The sequence below is a fragment of the Lissotriton vulgaris genome, chromosome 1_1 (genome assembly GCF_964263255.1).
Source record: "Lissotriton vulgaris chromosome 1_1, aLisVul1.2, whole genome shotgun sequence".
NCBI classification, from domain to species: domain Eukaryota; kingdom Metazoa; phylum Chordata; class Amphibia; order Caudata; family Salamandridae; genus Lissotriton; species Lissotriton vulgaris.
This window is the reverse complement of record NC_141685.1, coordinates 781,114,600-781,140,985: the sequence shown is the minus strand read 5'-3', so window position 1 is coordinate 781,140,985 and position 26,386 is coordinate 781,114,600. Positions and strand designations below refer to the sequence as shown.

The window sequence follows — 26,386 nt, the reverse complement described above, 5'->3', positions numbered from 1 at the left end:
GGGTCGAGGCGAGTAAGACATGATATATGTGCTGTCATTATCATGGACGTGAAGAAGTCATACCCCACACTGCCGGCTAACACTCCATGGAGGACGCGCGCAGGCACAGCGTCCCGATAAAGGGATACAAAAGAGCCATAGAACTAAGAAAGAACGGACAATTTCAAGACCCCATCCCTCCCACACCACCCTGCACCCCTGCAGAAGGCTACGGCCTACCCCCCCAGCAGCGTGCCTGTCGCCCTAAGTGGAACCCGAAATATAGAAGAATCAGAAAGTGAGAAAAGAACACAACAGACAAAAAGAGAAAGGAAGGGGGAAAGAAAACCAGTGGGAGAGGAGATCTGCAATCGAACATTCAGCTCCTACCCCCCGCCTTAACACCGCTGAAACCCACATCGAAACGAGATCGACACAACCTCAAATATCAGGAACATGAAGAGGAATCGGCCATATTGTTACAGCTGCGAGTAGTCCTCATCTCCATACAATAATTAGCAGTCCGCCGAGGCAATTCTGTCTCACCCCTGTCCTCTCCTGGTCATAACTTTAGTACACAATAAAGTAGAATACAGCAAGCAGTTCTGCATGGAGTGTACACAGGATCGAAACAAGGCAGGCCAAGGGTGCAAAACAGGGGATCCCAGTCTCGAGCAGCAATGCAAACAATGGCGGCAGCAGACCAAATTGTCAAAGAGCAACATCAGGAGCAGCAACAGTCTGGGTGCGGTCCCGCTGCCCAAGGGGGCGAGGTATCCCCCGCGGGGCATCCATGGGACCCCACCAAAGCGGTTCGAGTCAAACAGCCGCCGAGCTCCCCAGCCAGACCGACCTGGACGGGCCCCGACATGGGGCCCTCACCCATGTCCGCCACAATCAAGATACATAGAAAGTGACAACAGAAAAAGTGAAACAAGTGCAAGGAGTCACCTGTATGATCCAAATGCCAATACAGTTAGTGTTGTTCACTTAATCTGTAAGGTAGAATTGCCTCACCCCACCTGGCAGTGGCTCAGGGGAAAATGAAGCACCGCTCCGTCCGTCGGTGTTCCGTGGCCGGCGTCCTAGCCGACTGGGGAATAGGACGCCGGCCACGGAGCACCGACGGACAGAGCGGTGCTTCATTTTCCCCTGAGCCACTGCCAGTTGGGGTGATCATACAGGTGACTCCTTGCACTTGTTTCACTTTTTCTGTTGTCACTTTCTATGTATCTTTTCACTTTTGTGCAGTAGCACTAGCCTCATATTCTGGTCCTGATGAAAGCAAGGACGCAATAGTCCATGTTTGCTGAAACATGTCGACCTCACCTCAGACGGTCTACCTAATTTGACTGCCTACGGTTATACTTTTTAATCTTGGTATTGAGAGCATACACAGAATAAAGGTCGTTCCGTGCTCTCCTAACCAATTTTAACACACTTTCTTGTTTCTTTTTCTCACTCACAGTCATTTGCACTGCACACCCCAGTCCCATATTTTCTCTCCACTCACTAAGATCGAGTGGTAGACCACACTATAATTGGAACACCAAAGGGGACCTCCTAACCACCAGGTCATCCTTTGATTGTAACACAAATTTTCTCAGACGGGTGGTCCGGACAAATCCCAAATGATGAAGGGCGGATCCGTATGGTGACTGATGGGTATTTACCTCATCTCTCGAGAGCCTTTGTGTCGATCATTTTGACCTCTAGTTGAGTAAGGGACTGTGGTCTGTTGGGTAGATATCCTATACCTTTGAACTCTTTTTCTGATTTCAGACCCTCTGGTACCTTTCGTTGTTATCAGATTTTTTGGGGATTGTACTCAGAGCTAGGTCTATAAATTTTCCCCTAGGTCCTCTCCCACCGTAGTGTTTTTTGTCATCATTGGTAGGCTCCACATCTGGTTCGACAAACCAGCACTACGATTAACATCATACCCGGCCACTAATATTTAAGCATCACAAATAGATTACTGGACCCACCCACTCAGCAGGGCACACTCTAGAAGCTATAGTCACCCTATGAAACCTGATCTCAGTCACAGAAAACACACTCAACTACATGGAGGGACCAACACCTTCAACTATTTCAAGTTCAATCTCTCAGGTAATCCAATATTCTCAGAATGAAATACAACCACTACTACCAGATCCAGGAAGAATCTCGACCTAAAATAACTACACGAAAAATGATCTGCTTACTTTCTATCTGACCAAGAAATATCATAGGAATATCTCAGCAATGGCTAACTGGGGCATTCGACCTGGTGATCCCTCTCAAAAGACTACAGCTACCACTACACAGATGGAAGGATGAACAGTTCATCTTCGATGTGAAAAAAAGATATAACTATAAGAAAGACCTCTTGAACGAATACGGGGTAAACATGCAACCTCAATGATAACAAGCATTTGCAATGCAATAGGTCTCGCATTTGCGAGAGCTTAAGCTATTGCTATTGTAAATGACAATGCCTTTCATTTATGTTTTAAAAACCAACACGTAAATAAAAGGCATTGCCATTAACAATGCCAATAGCTCAAACTCTCACAACTGCGAGACCTATTGCATTGCAACTGCTTGTTTTCCAAGCACTAACAATGGTTGTAGATATCAGACTAAAAAGGCAGATGGAGATTGTTTTCTCTGGGTCATGAGGCAGTAGATGGTTACTGGGCAATACCTTTAGCAGATGCTGTTGTTTACCATTGGTGTCTCAATGCTACCTAAATTCCAATAACCTAACCAAGGCTCTTCTTCTGTACACTTAACTCTCCAGGGGGAATGAAAGCGCATCCTCAACGCTAGCTCGAGGAGGTGGCAAAGAGATTGAAACTAAGATACAGCATGACACACTAGTCACCCTTAATAGTAGGGGGTCATTTAGGAATTTTAAACAGCGCAGCAATCAAAATTGATTTGCTGTGTTGCACAAGGGGAAAACACATCACAGAAGTATATGAATCCAATTACAATACAAAATAATACAATCTATTAAGATTGCCCTGATACTGCGGTCTTCACCGGCACTAGTGCTCTTAGAGGTTTCCTTGTGTGACGCATAGCCTTCCAGAGTTGAGTGTGCGCTGTCTAGCATAGGATTTGTACAGGGGTCATACACCAAGTACACATTTCTGTCTAGACAAACATAGAAAGATCCCCAACTCTGGATGTATGATGTGAAGTTCAGCAATGTGTGAATTATTTTGAGAAATTAAAACATTACTTATTGTTAGTACCTACTTCAAGGAGATTTTAACATTAAGTCCAGCTTGGCTATCTTACTGTTTAGGACTTTGCGTAAAAGACTATGAATGTTAACAAGGTAGCACCACAGTAACTTTTCCTTGACGCAGAGCGGAACAAAAATGCTTTTTTTACTGAAAAAAGGGACATTGACAGTACAAAATATATTTTCCGCTGGGAAGTAAATACCAGTGCATTGCTTTAACTTTGCATCACTTTGTGACAGTGCTAAGTGTTAACAAATGTGGACCAAAATGTCTGGCCGGAGCTATATTTCTTAAAACAATTTGGACTCTAATTAAGAGGTGGATGCTGTGGGAAAAGACAACAAGGGCATGCATATGTCATGTCTCTTCTGAGTTCTGCACTCCCCAAGTGACCCGCCCAACAACTCCCTGACCACCTCAGCGGCAAATGTAGGACTTTGTTTCGGCGCTACGTTTTTTTTTTATTGCCCTTTACCAATATTTTCATGGACCAGGAGTTCCCCAGGTGCTGGGAGTACTATAGTTGCATATGTAGTGAAACCACTGTGTTTGGTACTCCACGGCTCTGGCACCGGTAAACTGCTCAAGTGACAAAGCTACTGCTCTGCATTGTACAGGTTACTCCGGCGTATCCAATACATGTTTCACTGCAACACACTCCTGCCAGGACCACAGCTTCTCCGAGAGTTTTGCGGTTTGTATTGTGCCGGATGCCAGCGTATTGAGCAGCGCTTGTTTGTTACTGTCTCGCTTCAGGGAGCCGCAGAGACAATGGGAGCACAAAGCCAACTTCATTCCACCAGCGCCCCTGCGCTCGCCAGCCATGGCTGCTGTATGTATCGCGCTCACCTTCACGCCCCCCCACCTCCTGTCCCGTAAACTCCCTTCCCCGGACCTGCAGTATACACTGTATGTCTGAATGAAGCAGCACACAAATGTCCGCTTCTTCACGTCCTTGGTGAATTAAAGAGGTCGTTCGATGGAAACTGCAAGGTCACAGTGACACCATCTGCAAAACGTGCTTGAGACAGGGAATGGACCATTTTGACGGGGCTTCATTAAACTCCACACATGTCACCATTTATTTTGTTCACTTTTCTTAAGGAACTTCCAGGTCTGATTGTTTTGTTTGCGAAGGAAGAGCTTCTGTTTACATTCACACCTAGCGTGCGGTCTATTCACATACATGGTATTTTGGAGTTTAAGGCACACGTGCCCAAACACACACTGAGGGATCCAATGAGATCGCAACGATCGTACTATCTCAAAACCTTCCACCTCCCTGCTCATCCCTGCTTTTTAATGGACCGGCTCAGTTTAAAGATAATTAGTGTGCTTTTGCATTAGTGGGGATCATGAGGAAAAGCCCACCTTTCTGTGTCCCAAGCAATGGAATAGTTTTACAAAACACACAAACTACCAAGAACGTATGTACAGAGGTGGTAAGGAAAGTGAAAGCGCGCGACGCACGTATTCACAGGAACACACGCGCATTTATTATGCAATGAGCATGCGTACGGCCAACTTTGCCAGGGGCATGGAGCGCGCAGCACTGTCCAGGGCTCCCATGAGCTGAGGGAGCCCCGCATGTTGTAGCCCCTGTGAAGAAGCCCTCCCGCAGAGAGAAGTCCGACGGGAGCCCACCCCGTCTTTGTGAATGCTGCTGCGGGGCTCCTGTGAGCATGACGGAGCCCCGCGCGTTTCTGCGCTAGTGATCGGAAAAGAGGCCCCCCCTGCCACGAGGAGACCAGCCAGGAAGCAGTGCAGAGCCCCCACAAGAGCCAGTAAGTGGGGCGTGTGGAGCGTGCGTCAGCATTAAAAAAGTGCTATTGCAGGAGGCTGACTTGCCTCGGAAGCAGCACAGGCGATGTGCACAGCGCGTGGGTGCACGTGCGCATACACCTGCTCAAATCACCAAAAGCTCTGCACGTGCCCATCTCCTGTCCCACTTCCGAGGCAAGTCCGCAACAATAAGCCTCGCTGGCGACAGCGCTTCGCGCTGCGTATGCCAGGCTCGACCTAAAAAGCAGCTGCAAAGGCATTACTCAATCTCCAGAACCTCCAGAGGCCAAGAGATACTACATCACGCAGTGCATAACTGACGCTTCATTGCTAACCAAATATCTTTAGAGATAAGTTAATGATTTCAGGAACACTGGCTGCATCTCATCAAAAGTAAAACACTCCTGTGATCTCAGGAATACCTTGGTGAACCACTTAATTGAAAACCTGTTAACACTGAATCTTACTTCCATTGAAAGGCAAGCAATGACAATCCTGTACAACCTTCCCTGCCAAAGCTGGCTATCCAAAAATCCAACCAACGGAATGCTCATTCAACTTCCTTACTGAAATGGTAACTAAAGACCGAATCAAACGCATAAGCACGACAGACTATACAGGAGACCCTTACCCTCCCAACATCTTCAAAACCATTCTACTTGAGACCTCTGCTACAATACCAGAATGAGATATCATCAACTCTTCAGTAGTAACTAGTGAATTATGCGATGACCTGACAACATACTTCACTAAGCCAATATTAAAAAAGCAGACAGGATCTTGACCATGTAGTCACATCCAAGTACAGACCAATTTCAAATGGTCTTCTTCAAGGTAAGCCTACCGAAAACGCAGCCCTATCCCAACTCTCATCTTTTATTGAAAAACACAGCCTACTATCTGACAGGTAAAACTGTTTCAGGCCCCAATCAGCACTAACATACAATCACCTCAAAATCTTAGTAGGCCCTAATGTTGTTGCTGGTCTAACTACTACACCTATTGTCATCATTTGGCACAGTCGACCACCATTTTACGAGCTCAACGACAAGGTATCCCAATGATTTTTGCTGAAAATGATCAAATCCGGCCTTATAGCTAGCCCACAAATAGTCACACTCCTTCATTTGAACTCCTCATCATACACCTATCAAGTAGGTATCACACCACAAGCTGAACAATCACACCCTTACTTTTCAATTTCTAACTAACCCTATTTCTCTGCCTTATGAGCTCTTCCAATCTCACATGCTACAATTACGTAGAGGATACACAGTCCACCTTCAAACTGGAACCACATTTTGAGGTCATGACCTCTAGACTCAGGGAAGGTTTAATTTCTGTGGAACGTTGGATCCTTGATCATCACCTCAAAGTAAACTTATGAAAAACTCAAATGCATATGGCTCGCCTGGCTAAAGTGCAACCAAGATTCTTGAGGTCTATGGAATTTGGGCAGCCTATGTTAAATGAAAAATCTTGGCGTAATAACAGACTCAAAATTCTCACTGCAAAGTGACAAGAGAGTCCTACACAATGAGAATACTTTGAATTATTTTCTCTAAGTGGACCTCTCTCACAGGATCCAGGAGGAAAAGGCTATAGTGGTATCCTGCTCACACTATGCAAATTGGCTCTATATGGAAACCTCTTTAAAAAAACTGACCTGCAGGCAACAAAAAAACCAGAAAGAAGCAGAGAGACAAATTCTTAACCTAAATAGAAGAGACCATTTCATCCCAACTCTGAAAGCTCTCTACTAACTTCCAGTGACAGGAAGATTATCCTTCAAAGCCCTCTGAACCGCACAACGATCCTTGAGATGGGGCCAACCCAATTACATTCCAAAATCTGACTATACAATCAAAAGTAAAGATGGCTTCACGACTGACAAAACCCACTTATCAAAAACATGCACAGGCGGAAGCTCCTTCTCATTAAAGATATTCAAGCTTTGGAATGCATGCCCAAAAAAGAATAAGGCATCAAAAACCATTCATACGGGAAATAAAATCCTGACTCTTCCCAAATACATGACAGAACTGAATCTTAAAACATAATAAATTACTAATTTGTGTAAGATCTTGTGCCCCTATCCTCACGTTCCTGTGTTTACAACACGTATAAGACCAACATTAGTGCAGTGCCAAGCCAGGAGCACAATCTCAACGTCTCACACTCCATGTCTCACACACAACGCGGAAACACAACTCTAATGAATGTAATTTCAAGCAACACCTTCTCCCCTGCTCTAGTGAAATAGTGCACTACTCTCCTGACAAGTCGGTAAGTGATTTGGGCCTCAACAAGAAGCAGGAAAGCGCTTCAGAAATTCTACAATACAGTACAACACAATACAATGCAGTCCAACATTTTCAGATGAAACATTTTCCTGGCTGTCAGGCTTTTTACTCTGAAGCTTGTTGGTTGCTCCTGGAGCAATTTAAAAATATGCTGCTGTTGGCATATTTACAATTGTGCAAGTGCCACTCGAGAAAGTGGAACATTGTCTTCCAGCCAGAGTAGGCCATAGAGCTGGACTTATCAGGGAGAGATAGGTGTAGGTAGGTAGGTGTGTGTGTGTGTGTGTGTGTGTGTGTAAGTGTTACCACCAGGATGATGGATGCTAACTTTGCGCGATGCATATTCTCCTTTCCAGCAGATAATACTGTGGGTGGTACCTTCAGTCTGGCCTAGAAGCCTGGGGTATACCAGTGGGCTAACCTCCGAGTATATTATTTACTAGAGGCCTGATTCTGAATTGAGGATTCTTTATGGTACCGCTACCATGGTAGTCAGTGCAGACTCCAGCCTGTCAGGTACCAGCTGTCTGACTTCATAAACAGACTGACAACAGAAACCATACGGTACACTGGCTTGATCTGAAAGTCTATGCAGTACCAGTTGCCTAACACGTGGAAACGGTACTGCAGCCTGTTCAGGGTTGACCCCGTGCGACTGCGAGGTACCAGTGGCTTCACCCTAGTGCCCGTATACGGGCCTGTGCAGCTACATAACGAATGTGGGCGGAGATTAATTGGAAGCACACTTCAAATGCACAAAATTCTGAGACAGCTCATCAAACGTGTTAATACAAACGGCCTACTAAAACGAGGAGGGCGTTTCATTTATATATTTCCATTGGAATAAAGGTTTCACACTAACCAACAGAGTACACACTCTGCACCAGGCGCGCAATATGCCCATTGGGTCACCTCAAAGGGCTTCGCCAACACCCGCCACCCCCACACCCGCCCGGCGGGTGTGTCAGCCCGGGCTGAGACAGCTTACCGGGCTGGCGACCGTTTTGTTGGAGCAGCACCCCAGTACTTCACAGGTCTTTAAAAGACCATTTACTTGTTAACCCCTTCACTGCGGCGGCAATTCCGCCACAGTGCTAGGGGGTGGGGTCACACGGCTCACCTGCGCTTGTGACGGAACCGCTCCGTCACGCGCCTCGGGTGAGCTGTGCTAGTGACGGAACGGTTCCGTCACGAACGCGCCCGCTCAATAGAACGCGCCGCGCAGGCGCGTCGAGCGGGCCGTGACGGAACCGTTCCGTCACTAGCACAGCTCACCCGAGGCGCGTGACGGAACGGTTCCGTCATAAGCGCCGAACTGGTTAACTAGGCTTTGTTGTGTTTTCAACCCATCTTAGAGCCCCTGCAGGGCTTTAAGTGGGATGAAAAAACTGGGGATTCGAAGCCTTTATGTGGTGATATTGCAGGAAGACAAGATCCCTTGCTACTGATCTGACCTGTTCCGGATCACTTCTGCCCTGAGAAACTGTTCGCCGGACCCGCTCCGCGGGTCCCGCTTCACTGAGATTGTACCAGGGGCTGCGGAGGCTCAACGGGCTGCGAGCACGTTGGCAGCGACTCCAGTGACCAGGAGTCCCTGCGAGGCCATTTCCCGACACCTGGCCCGCTCTCCCCGGAAGCCACGCCCCCGTGCACTGGACCCTGAAAACCAGCCCTCCTCCTTCCATCAGGTGGGATTCGAAGCCTTTACGAGGTGATATTGCAGGAAGAGAAGATCCCTTGCTACTGACCTGACCTGTTCCGGGTCACTTCTGCCCTGAGAAACTGTTCGCCGGACCCGCTCCGCGGGTCCCGCTTCACTAAGATTGTTCCAGGGGCTGCGGAGGCTCAACAGGGCTGCGAGCACGTCGGCAGGGACTCCAGTGACCAGGAGTCTCTGCGAGGCCATTTCCCGACACCTGGCCCGCTCTCCATGGAAGCCACCCCCACCGTGCACTCGTACTTTGCCAGCCCATTACCCGCGTTCGCGGGACGCGCGCGGGTCGAAGCGCGGAGCAAAGGGCGGGCCGTTTGAGGCCGTTCGAGGACGGAAGAGACTGGACTGGGCCTCCCCCTTGTTGCCAACCCTGCTTCATCGTTATTGTTATTTTGTATACTAGTTGCTGGCGGGTCCCTTAGGAACCATGTGTTCGCGTGTAAGCCGTAGCAGGGCTGCTAAAGGAGGGAAGATGTTGAATGGGACTCTCGATGACTTTATAACTAGGACCAATACAGCCATCGATATTGAAATCACTAAAATGCAACAAAGAGTCTCTATAGAATTAGATGCAGCTAGAAGATTGTCCCAGGATCTTGTTATGACTAAGAAATCATCCCTGGGTCATATTGCTTCTGCTAAAACCCCCGAGCGTTCGATTGGCCCAGTGCCAATTATCACACAGGCGGATATCCACCATACTATAGACTTAATCTCACCTGCGCCAGTCACTACTCCAGGGTTGGCCCATTCTCCTACCAATAAGAGGCCCACCTTGACTGTTCCAGACTTAGAATTGGGGTCACCTACTGAAAGAACTTACAAAACTAATGAGATGTGTGGGAACAATTAGTGCGCTAGCCATAAGGGTGTAGTACAAAAAAGGAAACGTAACACCAGATCTGCCTATTCTAGGAAGAAGGCTAAAGTTGCAAGGGCACAATACTTTAATGGCAGAAAGTCTATTGTAGAAGGTGGGGTAGGCGGGGTTGGAGACCCAGCCCAGGCGCTTTCAAGCGTCGAAGAGAACTTCTCGATCACAGATGAGGCCAAGTTAGATATCTTAGAAGGGGAGAATGACCCAAAAATTGGTGCTGTGAAGGTCGGAGTACCCACATGTGAGGCAGAGGGAAGAGATGAGGAATTTTTAAAAATAGTATGGGAGACCTTAAAAAAGTTCTTAACTCCCCTAGAACTCAGACTTTCATGCATAGAAAACCATCTGCTCGAGGTAGAAAAGAGTATTCTAACGTTAGCAAGCCTTAGTTTAAAGGAAAATAAATCTAATATCCCATTCGGAGCTGATAAAATTGCACTGGTACCTATTGCTGTTCCGCCAACACCGCCCCCAACTAAACCAATACCCAAACAACGCACAAAGGCTTACGATCTCAAAGTTACCAAATCCCCAGTGAAGGCACTTAAACAACCGCCTGCACAACTGTTGCCACCCCAAAAAGAAACTGTTGCCCCGAGGCCGAAAGAAACTAAGGTCCATCAAAACTAACCTTCAGGGATCACAAATTATTGAGAACTATCGTGGGGGCTTCATAGATCTCCCCCCAGATGCAAGGCCGTATGTTGTGGTGCTTGCTGGGGTACCCGAAATTGACACCCAATACAAAGAACATTTTTGGTCACTTAAAAATAAGGTCATCCATTGGCTGAACGTTAATAGGCCGCTACCTAATCACTTGAGAAGTAAAATTTTAATGGTGCGAAGGGTCCCTTGGATAGGTTCATCATTCAACTCCATCCCTGGCGATTGTATTGTCGTCTCATTTGAAGATCCACACACGGCACATCACATATGTTCATGGATCACATGTGGTGAGAACTCGTCTATTGTAGTTAGACCACTCACATTCTTCTACCCTCCGCGGACACGTCCCAATCTTGGGGGGAACTGGTCACTGGCCCGACACCCTGTTCGGGGAGGGACAAGAGATGGCTGGCAAGGCACCAATAGCTGGTGGAATGGGGCACCAACTTCCAACAGGTTTGGTTGCCTAGAAGAGGTCGATTGACTCTCCACAAAAATGCCATGTCCGACTGGCCCAGAAGATATACCCCTATACCGAGCATTGAATCCATGTTGTCCAAGTGTAATATAGGAAAGAGTATTCCTCCTGCAAGAACAGAAATGGGCATAGGGAGGACAGTGACCAGCACCTTAGATCTTAACCTAGTCCCAAAGTATCCTACTGACAAGCTAGCCTTGGCAGCCCCAGTTGAACAGGGCGTGACGAGCAACCCTTCCCAAAGGGCGGCCCATGCACCATGCAGTCTGCCCCAGACTTTCCCGATGCCATTGCCATCGGATGCAGCAATCCGAACTAAAGGCACGCTTGGTAGTAGTTCCAAATCATCATTAATGCCATTCTCAGGGGCGGAGACTACTCAGCCCACCCCGGTTGTCACTGAGGGGGACTCTCTGCCTTCACCTATGGTTAGGGACCCTAACTCCACCTTTGACCCCCTTGTGACTGTCCCCATGTTAGGGTTGGGGGGCGTTGGTGGTGCAGCAGTGAAGGTGGTCAGCTGGAATGTAGCGGGCCTTGCACGGAATATCCACATTCCCGAATGGAATTCATATGTGGAATCCTTCGGGATTTGCCTATTACAGGAAACCTGGTGCTTGGAACCACGCCACAAGGTGGGTTACTCCACCTACTTTGTGCCCGCGGCACAACCACCTGGCAGGAAGGGCCGTCCATATGGCGGCCTATTAATTTGGGCTAGTATCTCCCTGGGTTTAAATATCAGGTCCATACCAACAAAATCACCTGACCTGCAGAGAATATCAGTTAAAGGGCCAGGTGGGAGGAAGCTAGAAGTTTTTAATATCTATGTCAGAGGGGCAAGGGGAGGTACATCCATGCTGTCAATTACAGGAATTGAGGATGAACTCGGATCCTGTAATGCAGACTCCTTTGTCTTACTAGCTGGGGATTTTAATTGTTCATTTGAACCACTTGCTAGCGAGCATATACTAGGCTCCAGGGAAGATGATGTTAGGAGAGGTGTCACCCCCCTCACTTTAACACCCATTAGAAGTTGGACCCAAAGTGCCATAGACCTTAACGCCCTTTGCCTGGAATATGGCCTTAGGGCAACTAATGGTAGATCTAAGTCCGACCCCTTTGGGGCACACACTTTTAATAGGGTGGGCCACTCCTCACGAATCGATTATATACTCCTACAGGCTCTGGGCTCACCTTATAGATATGGTGGTCTTATCATCTACCGACAGTGACCACAATCCCCTAGCCTTGACCCTGTCCACTCCCTGGAAGGGTATGTTTTCAGCCCTAACCTCTCATGTATGGAAAACAACGCACAAAGTACGCCCTTCCAATTGTGGCAGGCGGCTGAAATGGAACAAAATTGCTGTTAATGAGGGAAAGATCTTAGAGCAAAATCCATAATGTCTAATGCTATGTTGTGTTTAGACTCCCCGGGACTCAGTAAGCATGACGTTCCAACCTTGTTTTCCGAAACCATCAATGCGTTAGGCGAATTGTTTACGGTCCGCCCGTAGGCACTAAGGATAACGCAAGAGGTGGACCTATGGGCAATGCGAGCTGGTTTTCCTCCGCCTGCCGCACTTCGAAACGGGAGTTAATTAAAGCGGTGAAAACCAAGGATGGCGACCAGATTAGCCTTGCTAGGAGAAAATACAGACGGGCTCTATGTAAGGTAAGGGTTGAGCAAGAGAACCAGTTTTGGAACGATCTGAAGGCGGCTAGCTCTAGGAAAGACTCCAATGGCTTTTGGGACTTGCTGAGAGCAAGGGACAAACCCGTAGACTCACTAATAACAACATGTAACATAACCAGCGAAGTGTGGTTTAACCACTTTTCCCTGCTCTATTCACTATCTGTGGGTCCTGCTGCTAGCCTGATGGTACAGCCCCCTATTGAACTATAAATGCAAGGTACAGACTGCCCTTGCCCAGTACAACCACTTTCCAGTGGAGCATCATTAACCGAAATGACTGTTCAATGGTCCCCATGCCGGTTCTAAAACCAGCCTGGTAGTCAGAGAGAATTTGCTTCTCCTCTACCCACTGTAATATCCTTCCTAGGACCAACTTGCCTGCCACCTTCTGTGTGGAGTCTAAGAGGCTTATAGGACGATAGTTAGCAGGGTCGTCCCGACTCCCTTTCTTAAAGATTGGGACGACCTCTGCACCCTTCCATGAGTCTGGAAGAGTCCCACCATCCAAGCCAGTGTTCAAAAGGGAAGCAATAAGTCTCCCCCACTCTTCTGGATTAACCCGGAGCAGATCGCCTGGGATACCATCAGGTCCCGCAGCCTTCTTTGCGACAAGGCACTTAATCACCCCCACTACTTCCTTAGGCGAAAAGAGCTTGTCCTCATTGGGTTCTGTACGATCTTCGGACTGCCTTTGACCTGGTCCCACGCAACCAACTCTGGAGTGTTCTTGATGCACTGGGTATCCCTTCGTACTTACTTAACATGCTGAAAAAAGTTTCACGAAGATAACTTTGCGCAGATTAGGTGGGGTAACCAGGGACAAAAAACATCACGCATTCCTGTAAATAGGGGTGTCCGCCAGGGATGTGTGCTTGCCCCCAACTCTGTCCTCATTGTATGTTAACGGAGTGGTGGAGCACTTACTAAAATATCCAGCAGATGCACCCTCCCTGGCTGGCAGGAAAATACCTACCCTCCTATTTGCAGATAATACCCTCCTGATCTCCAAAACCCCAGCAGGCCTGCAGAGTCTCCTAACTAGTTTTAAGACCTTTTGTGATCGAAGGGGACTCGCTATCAATACAGGGAAAACCAAGTTCCTGGTCTTAAACCCTCCGAAGAAGACCGTTAATCCACCCTCCTTGGACTCTGTCCCACTCGAGAGGGTCAAGGAATTTGACTACTTAGGCATCCGCCTTTGCGATTCTATGAGTTGGAAATCCCACCACCAAAAGATGCTGTTGACTCACAAGAGGGTGGTGGGGGCCCTCCTCAAGGAACACTGTGCTTCATCACTTAAACCCATTGCTCCGGTACTTCACATCTATAGGGCAAGAGGGGTGAGTGCAGCTTTGTATGGGGCAGAACTGTGGGGCGTGCAGAATGTAGACTTTTTGTCCCGCTCAGAAAATAAATTCCATAAAGACCTTATGGGCCTCCCGTATAGCACACCATCTCTTCCACTTCTTTTAGATGCGGGCACTCGGCCCATTAGTGATCTGGCGAGGTTGCGCCCTCTTCTTTTGTGGGCACGCATTTGGAGGGTCCCAGAACTGTCCAGTTATGCAGAGGGCCTAAAGGAACTTCTTTTAACACCTGGTTGGCCCATGGTTCGCTAGCTAAAGGAAGTTAAGAGCCTCCTTTTTGACCTGGGCCTTGAAGATGCCTGGCTTAATAGATCTGCCCCGTCCAAGTCAATTCTGAAGAAGCTATACTGGAGTTGGGTGATTGATGGCAGAAATAGCAAGGCCAACCTTTGTAAAACTACTGTGGAATTTATGTTGGTTAAGGAGGTGCCCTTTTGTGAACCATACCTGGATAGGATTTCAAAAACCTGGGACAGGGCCTTATATTTTAAATTCAGGGTGGGGCTACTCCCAGTGGGGCAATTGACTGCCAGGTGGAAGGTCCCGGCGCAGACGACTCCCTTTTGCCCCTTCTGTGTGAACAGGTCTGAGTCAGTTCCCCACCTATTGTTTGAATGCCCAGCCTATGCAGCTCCACGCCGCAAATGGCTGAAGCCACTCTGTAGGAGGCTTGGTGCTAGATCGCACAAGGAGGCCTTACAAATCTTAAAATCAGATCCTCGTCCCCTGTTTGCATGTGGCCTGGCAAAATTTTTAGGTTGGGCATGGCGTGTTAGATCCTCTAGGCTTCTGTATCTCGTCTAAAATGTATTCTAGTTTTTTTTATGTATAATACCTATGTAATTCCTATTATGAATTAAATGTTCTTATTTATGCACTGTAGTTTATATCGTATTTATCTATCTGTACCGCTTTTTAAGATATATGAACTATATCGAAATAAAGCTTGTTACTACAAGAAACAAGCATTTGCAATGCAATGGTCTCGGCATCATTAAAGGTAGAGCTATTGGCATTGCTCATGACATTTTTTTTTCTTTAAATCAAAAATAAATGGCATTGCCAATACACAGCACTCTGCACTCAACAGCACACAATGCTCTGCACACTCACTACTCTGCACTCACTACTCTGCACTCACTACTCTGCACTCACTACTCTGCACTCACTACTCTGCACTCACTTTACAATGATTCTTTAGTATCGCGCCTTCCGCCATATTTTATGGTTATTACTAAGTATGATTCATGCTGCTATAAATTTGCAGACTTTTAACATATCAGCAGTGCCCTCTCTAAAGATGTGTAAAGCGTTAGGTGTGTGTAATACTTGTCATGCGGCTCTGGGCTGGCCCTTGTGTTCTGATGATTTTTCCCCATGTTTGAGCTGGCTGATGTTTCATCCTGTGCCTCTTCCTGAGTATGTTTCTCTTCCTTTCTCTAAGATTGAGGAAACACCTGTCGCTCTCCGTGAGTTCCATTGTATAACATTTTATGTAGCTCAGAACTGTGTCCAATCTAGCGACTATAACCACCCTGAACATCGCAATTTAATTGTGCGGTTTATTTGAAGAGCATTAGTTTTAATAATGTTTGAAACCAATCTTCTAGCACCTGCTCTGAAATGGATCTTATATAATGACTTACAGGTGATGAAGTGTAGTTAGGTTCTGTCGCAGTCACTTCCACACTGCTGTACATGAGAAAGAATCAACTATCTGAGGGTGTTATGACCTTTGCCTTGTTGTTTTATTTTCCCAAATATTAAACTGCTCATTCACAAGTTGCAAATAACTTCCTGCAACTGATTAAACCTTACGAAACTTGTTTAAATCGTTTGCGTGATTTGGTTATGTACATGCTGAGGAGCATCCTAAATGCCCCCGGAATCCCGCCGCGGCCGCCCCGGAAGTCAGGCACGGTCGCCTGTGACGGGGGCGGGGCCACGTCCAGACCGGAAGAGGAGGCAGGCGGAGTCAAATGCGTCTCGCGCCCGGGGCTCCTGTGAGCGGTGTGGAGCCCCGGGGCTGGGCCAGCAGGAGGTTGGGCGCCGCGTGCTGAGAGCAGAGTCCCCGACATTGGCCAGGTAAGTTCCAAAAGGCTGGGGGGCTTGGTGCACTTGTGTGTGTGTGTGTGTGCGTGTATGCTCGTGTGTGTATGTATGTGTGCGACGGTGACGGCGGGGGAGGGAGGGAGGGGGGGCCTCGGTGCACTTGTGTGTGTGTGCGCGCGTGTGTGTATGTGTCGGGGGGGGTGTCTCTGTATGTATGTATGTGCGTGCGTGCATGGGCGCTTGTGTGTGTGTATGCGCATGCGTGTGTGGTGCTTGAGCTTCCCAGGAGACAGCGCTTGGCCACAGCGCGCGTTCCCGTTTCAAATCGGCTCCAAGGATGTGCGCGGCCGGAACTGTCTCCTGGGGAGCACACTAGCTAACAATAGTTATCGGCGAGACGCTCTTCCGCGCGTTTAGCCGAGACCTAAAAAAGAGGCTTGAGAAACTACTCATACCCAGAAATCATTGCGGTACTGTGGGCGCTGAAATGACAGACTAGGACGCGCAAGAGGTGATGGGATGGATACAATGGACCTAACTGCTAATCCGAGTTTGGGAGTGGAGATGAGAGCGACCAGTGCTAAAGGTGGGCGAGCTGGCCTTTGACCCCAGAAGAGGCTCTGCAGTGGTGGCGGGCACACGGCCAGTCGCCCACAGTCGTCATTAGCTTACACACAGCAGCTCCCTAATTTCACTCCCCCGTAGTTTAGTTAGGTGTCAATCAAAGACTCTGTGTGCTTTGGGGTGCCCCGCGTCCTTTAAAGGGGTCCCATCTGTTTGCACAGTGGGCATGGAGAGAATAGGTCGACTTGAACCCCCTCCAGTGTCCGAACAAACTTACAGGGCATGCGTGGGCTTGTGTTTGGAAACCGTTTTGATGTTATTATCGAAGGGACCATCAGGGGGCAGCTGTGACCACCAGACATGAGAGAGGCTTCAGAAAGCGAGGAAGGAAATCCGCGAAAAGGGCTCGAGAAATACAGCGCGCATCATGGAGCAGGGAGAGCGAAACAAAAGTACACACACGACTTCACAGGGGAGGAGACGGCGGGAGCGACGCGAAAAGCGCACATTTCAAAGGAGACCGCAGAGCAACGGCACATGAGGGGAACGGCGACGACAGTCAATTATTATTAAATTATTAAATATGTAAATAAATGAAAGGTCAATGATTAAAGAAGATTTTGAAAACGTTGGACGTTAAAAGGAAGAGTGTTTTTTTTGTGTGAGCTAAAGTTACAAGCGGTTTGCACTCGGGGATCGGTTTGTGACCGTTGATTTACCTTTAAATACAAAGGTCGGAATTCTAAGGCGGGATTCGTTGTTATCAGTGATGACTAATGTTATGACGGGCACAAAGTACAGTTTATATTAAAAATCGAATGTGCCATAATACGAGAATACACGGGTTAAGGGGCACCTACAAGACACACACCATAATGCCATAAACTAAGCTGAACTCACCCTGGATTATGCGTTGTGTCATGTTGTGGAGTGTGTTGCGTTGTGTTTGTGATCGTTCACGAGGAGCTAATGTTTTGTATAGAGCTACGATTTTACCTTAAAAACACGTTAACCAATGTCACTCGGTACTTTAAGACCGTCACAGACTGCAACCATTGTCATATTAAAGTGCAATTCAAAATTTTTGGAAGTAATTTAATTAAAACGATTAGACGGAGTAAGAAGAGTTAATGTAACACGCATACATAGTAGTCAACGTACATGCTGAGGAGCATCCTAAATGCCCCCGGAATCCCGCCGCGGCCGCCCCGGAAGTCAGGCACGGTCGCCTGTGACGGGGGCGGGGCCACGTCCAGACCGGAAGAGGAGGCAGGCGGAGTCAAATGCGTCTCGCGCCCGGGGCTCCTGTGAGCGGTGTGGAGCCCCGGGGCCGCGCCAGCAGGAGGTTGGGCGCCGCGTGCTAAGAGCAGAGTCCCCGACATTGGCCAGGTAAGTTCCAAAAGGCTGGGGGGGTGTGTGTGCGCGTGTATGCTCGTGTGTGTATGTATGTGTGCGACGGTGACGGCGGGGGAGGGAGGGAGGGAGGGAGGGAGGGGGGGGCCTCGGTGCACTTGTGTGTGTGCGCGTGTGTGTGTATGTGCCAGGGGGGGTGTCTCTGTATGTATGTATGTGCGTGTGTGCGTGGGCGCTTGTGTGTGTGTATGCGCATGCGTGTGTGATGCTTGAGCTTCCCAGGAGACAGCGCCTGGCCACAGCGCGCGTTCCCGTTTCAAATTGGCTCCAAGGATGCGCGCGGCCGGAACTGTCTCCTGGGAAGCACACTCGCAAACAAAAGATCTCGGCGGAGACGCGCTTCCGCGCGTTAGGCCGAGACCTAAAAACTGGGGGTCTCTCATAGGGGCATGGCCAATGTAATGAAGGGCACGGCTTAAAAACACGTAAGCTAAAAACTTGTGTTTAGCATAGTGTGCCCCCCAACTTGTATTTAGCTGTTTGTCATTGCATCCAGATATATGATCAACAAGCACATCATACCTACAACAAGTCAGGACTATTGGCTTTGTCAATGGTTGTTAGTTGCAGAAGATAAATAAGCAGCAACTGTGGCTTGTATATAATATTGAAAAAGCTTCCACTTAAAGCCCTGGTAACACCACGACAATGTTGCTGCTTCTGAGTTTCAAAAAGAGAAGAGAAATCCAGAAAGAAAATGATCTCTCTAAAGGATTTCCCCTACAACACTCACCTGGCATGACATCATGCCCTAATTTCTCCACTAGTGAGCATGTGCACATGATGTGCCTGCTGTCACTGCAGTCTGGAAAAAAACTGACCGCCTATGCCAGGGCACAAAACAGAGCCGATAAAGACCCGTTTCTAGGCCCCCCTTTAAAAAACCTGCCGGTGCTCAGCACAGGTGAAACCCGGCCCTCTTAAAGCCCTGCATCTGCATCTCCACTCTGCCTACTGCTGGAATAATTACACCAGCCCCCGCAATATTTATTCTCCCGCCAAACCCGAAATTTGGCCCTTGTTGCGCCTCAGCTTCGTACACACTCATGGGCCAGAAGGCTGATAGGTGGCGTGGTGGGAGGAAGTGTGCAAAGGGGGAGGTTCTCCTGGTGTAATGGCAGTGCGTGCAGTGGAACCGCCTGTACACAGTGACTAACTGCTGAGAGAGAGAGAAAGAATGGCGTGGGAGTGAGGGAAAGCCACCACAGTCTCCGTTCGCCTATTCATAAACACATCCACTATCACCTCGAGTTAGAAATGGAAAATGACTTATCCGCCATCGATCATAACAGAAAGGCGCCACTGTGCGTAAGCGGGCGTGACTCCGACAGGCTATTGGTGCACGTGCAGCCACTTTCCCGCCTTATGGTTTGATGCCGGCGGTCAGTGAAGGCGAGCCCTAGATCAAGACCGCATTGCCCAATTTCGAGATAAAAGTACAAACGGACAAGGAGGAAAACGAGTAAGACGGAAAAGCCGCTACGAAGGGAGAAAGCAGGAGCTTGCAAGAGTGAGTTAAGTGCCAGGAAATGACCGATGTTGGATTAAAAAGGCATGAGGTGGATTTGAGAACCCCAGAATTCGCATTATTCACGTCGGCATTTAATAGAGCGGGCCGCAGAGCTTTGGGCACCGGCACTCGTTCATTTACAAATTAAACACTGCAGCAGAGTTGAGAAGTGCAGGAACACCCCCTTTCAAATTAAAGAAGTGCATGTTACTGCCTATTTAAAGCACTGCCTGGCGGCTCCACTGGTCAATATTCATTGCAGACCTGACTTCAGGATTCGGGAGGGTAATTAAGATAAATGGGACCGCCACACTATAATTTTTTCATATATTGCACCATGTTTTGAAGCAATTAAAGGCCGCGATGTGTAAGGACGGGTTACAAAGCAGTAGTGTTTTTGGAAACGACGATGGCTTTGCAACTACCCCACTACCCAATTGCGCTTTGGCCCACCTTTAAAAAAGAAAAGCTCTGGTGCAAGCACCGGAGACTTATTTTAAACCGTTGTCCGACAGCCTCACTGTGGACGTACTGTGGACATGAGCCGTAGCTGTCACCCTCACTAAAGAAGTTAAGGTAGGCGATACATGGATTTTATGCCTCTAATACCCTGACCTGAGCAGAATTACTGACTGTTCCAAAATACTTGACGTGTCTAGTTACATTTTCCCCAATAGGGAAATGTGGTTACATTTTTCTACACTGAAACTGCTTTGGCAGCACGCGTAGTAATGGTGGAAAGTAAACATGCCTTTATGTTGAAAAACATCTAATATCCATGCAGTCCACATGCAAATCTTACTGAGGACTTAGTTCTGCATTCAGTGACTACTGGGTGTTCCATAGCACACCCACTCCATTGATACCCTGAATGCATTGAGAGCAGGAACTCTTTGATGGTACATGCGAGAGAACCGAGGAGAAAGCAGACTTTTGCATACAAATGGAGTAAAATTAAAAACAGCAGACTATTTGCCCCTACACTTCACAAAGGTAACCCTTGTGAATATGACTCCAAGAGAATGCACTTTAGCCATCGTGTTAAAGCTCACCAGGAGCCCAGTGCATGAATATCAAAGATGAAGCACGCACATCTCTTATGTTCGGCTGGTTTTACCACTTGACTCATTGCACATCTGTATTTTTTTCAAATATATATATGCCATAACAGCTCCGATGCAACCTCCGATCTTGTAGAACAGCGAAGCAAGAAGACGGACCACAGGATCAAGTGAGTGAATATTATTATTTTTTTTTATGTGCAGCAAGACGCGTTTCGGGCTCGAAAGCCCTTGTTCACCAGTGAAGAACAAATGACCACACGCTATGTTCGAGTATTTAAAGAGGCACCCACCCTTACAATCCTTTCAGTGCCGAACACATGATCAATGAGCACAGAAGAAATACTAATTTCCAAACAAATGCAAAGGACGTAATATTGCACACTGAAATGCATACATTTTTGCAGTATTGGTAAAGTTTTAAAAGCATCAATGAAATATATATATATTCATTTATAGCTGGTGGTTGTATGACGCACTTAGCTGACTCCCAGCTTATTTCTGCCTCTTTCGCTGGGGACTCTGGGAATGAGGTGATGATATGAATGGGGGTGAAGAACCCGGGGAGGAATGGACATGTAAAGCAAGAGAACGCTTCCAGAGTGCCTTTATTTGTTAAGCATCTGTCATTGCTGCGCCTAAATTTGAGACAGATGGGAGGCCAGGGAAGGTGAACAAGACTGTATTTCATATTATTTTGATGCAGGTTTAAACTGTGAAGCGGTCACTGGTTTGACTTGTGATCTGAAGTCAAGCAACACATCCGTCCAGGGTCTTTAGCAGGAATTTGCCTTTGGCTTTCTTGAACACCACATAAACATGTCTTCATATTAGAACACAATCATATCACAAATATATCAGTGAAAGTAGTTCCATGCAGCATCATTACCAGCCCTGTACTGTAATTAATGGTTTGTATTTAGCAAGTAGGAAATACCTTGTACATATATGACCGGTCTGTTTTATCCCAACAATACTTTTGTGACAATTGAGGTGCGTCTAGGACAAAGGTCAAGTCTGCCACACATTAGCCTGCATTTGGGGAAAGCTGATGCAAACCAGTTAGGGAACAGCAGTAGCATCCTGCTCTTTTTCCTTTATTTACCTTAAAAGGTGGGCTGGAGTCACTAGGCCTGGCAGAAAAGTCAAATGAAATGATGAGGTCTACGCTTCGCTGTGGGCGGAGGATCAGCGGGTACGGCAAGTTGAACGTAAGCCCGCTGTCAACGATGTGGATCTTCTTGCTCTTCACGTCCAGCGGCTCGTATATCTGCTCAAACTCATCGGGATCTGAAAGGCAATGCAATACAATTACCAACCTGTCAATTTTAGGTCATGAGAGTAAAAACCTCTGAACAAGTCACACTCTTTCTCCTTCCATTGAAGAGTCCCTTGCAGTTGACACCAATCACCTGATTGAAAGAAATCATGAAAACATTCCCCGCCCCAAAGCGGACTATCTCTGTTGTGTGTTCCATTGGCTTCGCTCCCAATTATCTTCCAAAGCCACTGGCTAGATCACTGCTAAGTTATAAAAGGCAATCCAAACCTTACATCCCATAAAAAACACTAACTGCCTCTAGCTAAATGGGGGTGCAAGGCCCTAGTAATTCAGTTTATATTCTCTTTCACCCAGCACTATGGTGCACTAAAACTGAATCATGTTCTGACACTGCATGGCGATAAGCCCCTTCACAGCCAGTCAGCCATGTGCTCTGCAGCATAATAGTTTAAAGGATGCAAAGCTAGAAAGCGTCTGTATGTACAGAAAAAAACAAACATCCAGTTTTTGCATCTTCCTAGTTAGATTTACAGTCACTATAAGCCCCCGAACCAGGACTAATTCGAATCTATTGTATACCAGAGACATAGCAATACATTCAGCATTTCTCACAGAACAAATGATACACATTCTTATAAAAAAAAAAATTTCAAAGCAGTCAAAGGAAAATGGATTAGAGCAAACCAACAGATCTAGAAACGGATCGAAACAAGCATCAAGTACAACCAAACAATTCTATTTATTTAGAATGTATTCGGTGTTTAAATTGTGTAAAAAATAAACCAATAAATACAATTAGAAAATTTAGAACAACAACAAAATTTAGAATAAGTTCCATAAAGTCAATGGTCTTTCCTACCATTGTGGCCACTACTGACCGCCCTGGTTTTAAAAATGCTGAACATTATGAGCCCAAAATGGCATGACATTAATTAAGCTATCTGGGTACACATATTCTTAGATGATCAGCAATAAGAGAAAACTAAGGATTTAAAGTAAACTTTCAACTTGCAAGTGGACCAGTGCAATAATGGCGCTGTAGGGCTTTCCTCTATCAAAGTAACTAATACACAATAGCTGCGCTACTGTGCCATAAGTCAGTATTAAACTATGAAGTCTGTAAGCAACATTCCAGATCGGAAATACAAATACTGGACTAAACACATGCAATCAGTTAACAGATACAGTAATTTATTGATTAATCTATATTGTAACTAGAGCTGCAGTACCCAGAGGCAGATGGGATCATGATTATGATACTGAACAGAGGGTAGTTACTGCTGGAAAGGGCATAATAAAGCCTTATAGCCCACTGCCGAGGGCTACACAGGTTGTTAAAATTCCCGAATCCGCGTTATATGACCAGGTGTGGGTCTGTTATGATCGGTCTAACGGTTACACAATGAGTGGTTAGAGTGTACGAGTGTGTTCCTAGAACAGTGCTTAATTTGAAGAAATAAAAAAGTGCCAGGGCTCTAGTCAGGAGGCTACAGCAGCTTGTACTACACATTGCCCCTGCCATGCTGCCAATCATAGTTGGAACACAAGTACTAACCCTTACAAGTGTGACAATTCAGGCTATTCCAGGCCCCCAAAGTTATAAGACTGGCTTGGGAGGCTAGTAACAGTCATTTTTAACCCCTTAAGTGCTGCCTCGGTGCATTGGCCGACGGCAGCACTACCTCCCCAGTGCTGCGCACGACCATTGGACGTCCATTCAGCACTAGTTCCAATGGACAGCGCAGCACTGGGGAGGAATGTTTAATAGCATCTATGAGGTTAATGTATATTGAATTAATTAACTGTTGTTGTGGTCTTCTTTAAATTAGACAGACAGCTCCACCTTGTGGCAGAATGTCACAAGCACCTGTGTTGACAATTAGGTGTCAGTGCCAAACACCGGAAACCACAGTCACAAATTAAGCACAGACTTGCCATGCATTAAACAGCAGACGCCTTGAGATCAAATTGCCTGGTGTCAATCACTTCTTGGCTGTTCAAGTCTTTGATGCGGTCGATCCTGTGTTCTCAAGATTCAACTGGAAACAGTAGGATCTTCAGACTCTAACAGAAAATGTCCATTATTGTCGCTTAGCAGCCTTAAAATTCTTCTTTGCAACACAAAATACAAGTGAAAAAAGACTTAAGCCTTGATTGCTACCCTGTTCTCAAACGACCTCATTAACATACTCTCAGTAAGCTATTCCTTGAGGTAACATGCCAATTATGCCATAAAAAGTCCCCTTATAGGAGACTGCATTAGCACAATGCGGCCAGCCCTACCCTGCAACAGTTAATATTTTACACCCTAAAAAAGCCTTTTAAGTTATGGCTGAGATACCCGCCACCCCCTCTCAACACAATCCCCAAGGATGGGAAACCGGAAACAGTTCTGAAGTCTTTGGAAGACGGGAGGGAGTGACCCTCCCGGCCGTATTTATTAAAATATGAAACAAAATTAAAACATTAAATAAACAGTTTCATATTATGTACAATTTCATTACCACATTACGATGTTTGGCTAACCTTAACAGATTCTCTAATACAAAGGTTCTCCTAGCCGAACTAACATCCTACAAAACATTTACTTGAAATTGTACATCCTAACGTTTAAGGGCCAACGGCAAGGTCGTAACCGGTGTCAAGATCCCTAACCCAGAAATATCGCCCTCACTTGTGAGGGGCGGCCCAGAGGCGTACCTCCAGTGCAATTACCAATTTCCCTTGACTTGACGGGGGCCCCAATAAAACTCGACGCCACTTAGAGGTCGTACGAGGACTCGTGTGAGGTATCTAGAAGGTAGCGTAGACCCCCCCCCAAACCCCACACAACTTACCACATCTGCCGTCGCAGACGTCCTGGCCCCGGGAAATTCCCCAGGAGGGGGCTGTAACCCCTCCTACCCAGGAAGGGGCCTTGACCGCCTTTCCTCTTCTTTCGGCGACCCATCCTTAGAAGGGACCGCCTCCCCGTTGAGGGGCCAATGGCCACCTCCCCCGAGCGCTCCCATCCGTGCTGGGTGACGCCCACTCATAGGGATCTTCCAATTAGTGCTCACCGATCATGACCTTACCGCCACAGGCCGGATAGTTGACCGGCTATCCGGACCCCCCACAAAACTCCTACCTAAAGGTCATGGTGTAACGTTTTTAGCCATGCTAAGAAGTCTCCTATGAGTAACTCATTCCCCACCCGAGACAAATGCACTCCATCCCCCAAATACATACTGTCATCATTAATACACCCATGTGAAATAGAATGCAGTGTCTTGGAACGGAACAACCTACTCACTTTGTTATTAAGCTTCCTAACAGAATGATTTAAAGCAGGAACCGAAATAGCCCCCCGCCACACTTTTCGTGGGATCAGATGGGACCAAGCAATTCTGCCCCCTGGAACTCTCCTCGCTAACCAACTTACAGTGGAAAGCATCGCCTCAAGAAGAAGTCGTCTACCAGTGGTGACCAAATCATTACCCCCAAGATGTACTATGACTACAGACGGCGGTGACCTCGTCCGCCCTAGCAAACCCTCAAAATATGATTGAAACTGGTCAATACAGAGACCGCCTCTTCCGTAGAAGGACACACTGTACCCGTATTCCCCAGCTACGTGAATCATATCACCTGCCCTGAATACGTCTGCGGCACGTCTCACGTATGAGTGGCCCACGACCCACACCTCCTTTTTCACAGCCGGTGATGTCTGACCGCTGGCCCGGTGTTGGGTCGACTGCAAAGTCCGCCCCGCCTCGTAGGCTTGCGCAACTGAAAACCAAACAAAAACACGAAGCGTGAGTACATTGTTACAGCTTCACAACATGTGCAACCGCACATACCTTTTATAACAATTGGAGGACCAACGCCCCACCCGTTTAACTTGTTCAACATCCAAACCCCTGGCTGTAGCTTCTGTAGCAGCCCCTATCCGAAAGGAATGGGTCCCAAACTCGCCCGGGTTCAAGCCCGCAGCGGCAATCGACATCGCAAGCACCCGCTGGAACTGAAACTTTGTCAGTGGGGTGGCGTCAGCGTGTCTCAACAAGGTCCCCCCCCATGATGCCACTCTTCGTGCTAAATACTCCTCTAGACACCTTACCGGGCACATGGAGGACCCGGGAATCCTGCGTATGATTACGCAGTCACCCATCCCACTTTGATCGGTCTTGGACCTGACAAATGAGACCGTCATCGTCTCCCCTCTGATCTGGACGTGCTCGTGGCACAATCCTCCTGTCACATCCTGCTTATTCCTCGCCACCAGTTCGCTTACCCGCATAGCCCCATGGAATGCCAGCGTAAAAGCGGCTCGGAATAACACTGTCTCAAATTGAGATGAACACGTAGCAGGGAGTCTGGCTAATAACTGGGCCAGCCTATCCAAACCTATCGGGCGCCTC

General features: G+C 47.4%; 1 protein-coding gene across 1 annotated transcript in view; it reads right to left on the bottom strand.

The window, feature by feature from the left end:
- PLA2G4A (phospholipase A2 group IVA) overlaps positions 1–26,386 on the bottom strand; it is an 869,302-nt gene that overhangs the window by 86,334 nt on the left and 756,582 nt on the right. The window contains exon 15 of the mRNA XM_086956164.1: positions 21,810–21,994. Within this exon, the coding sequence (XP_086812290.1) occupies positions 21,810–21,994 (185 nt within the window). The remainder of the gene's footprint in view (positions 1–21,809; positions 21,995–26,386) is intronic.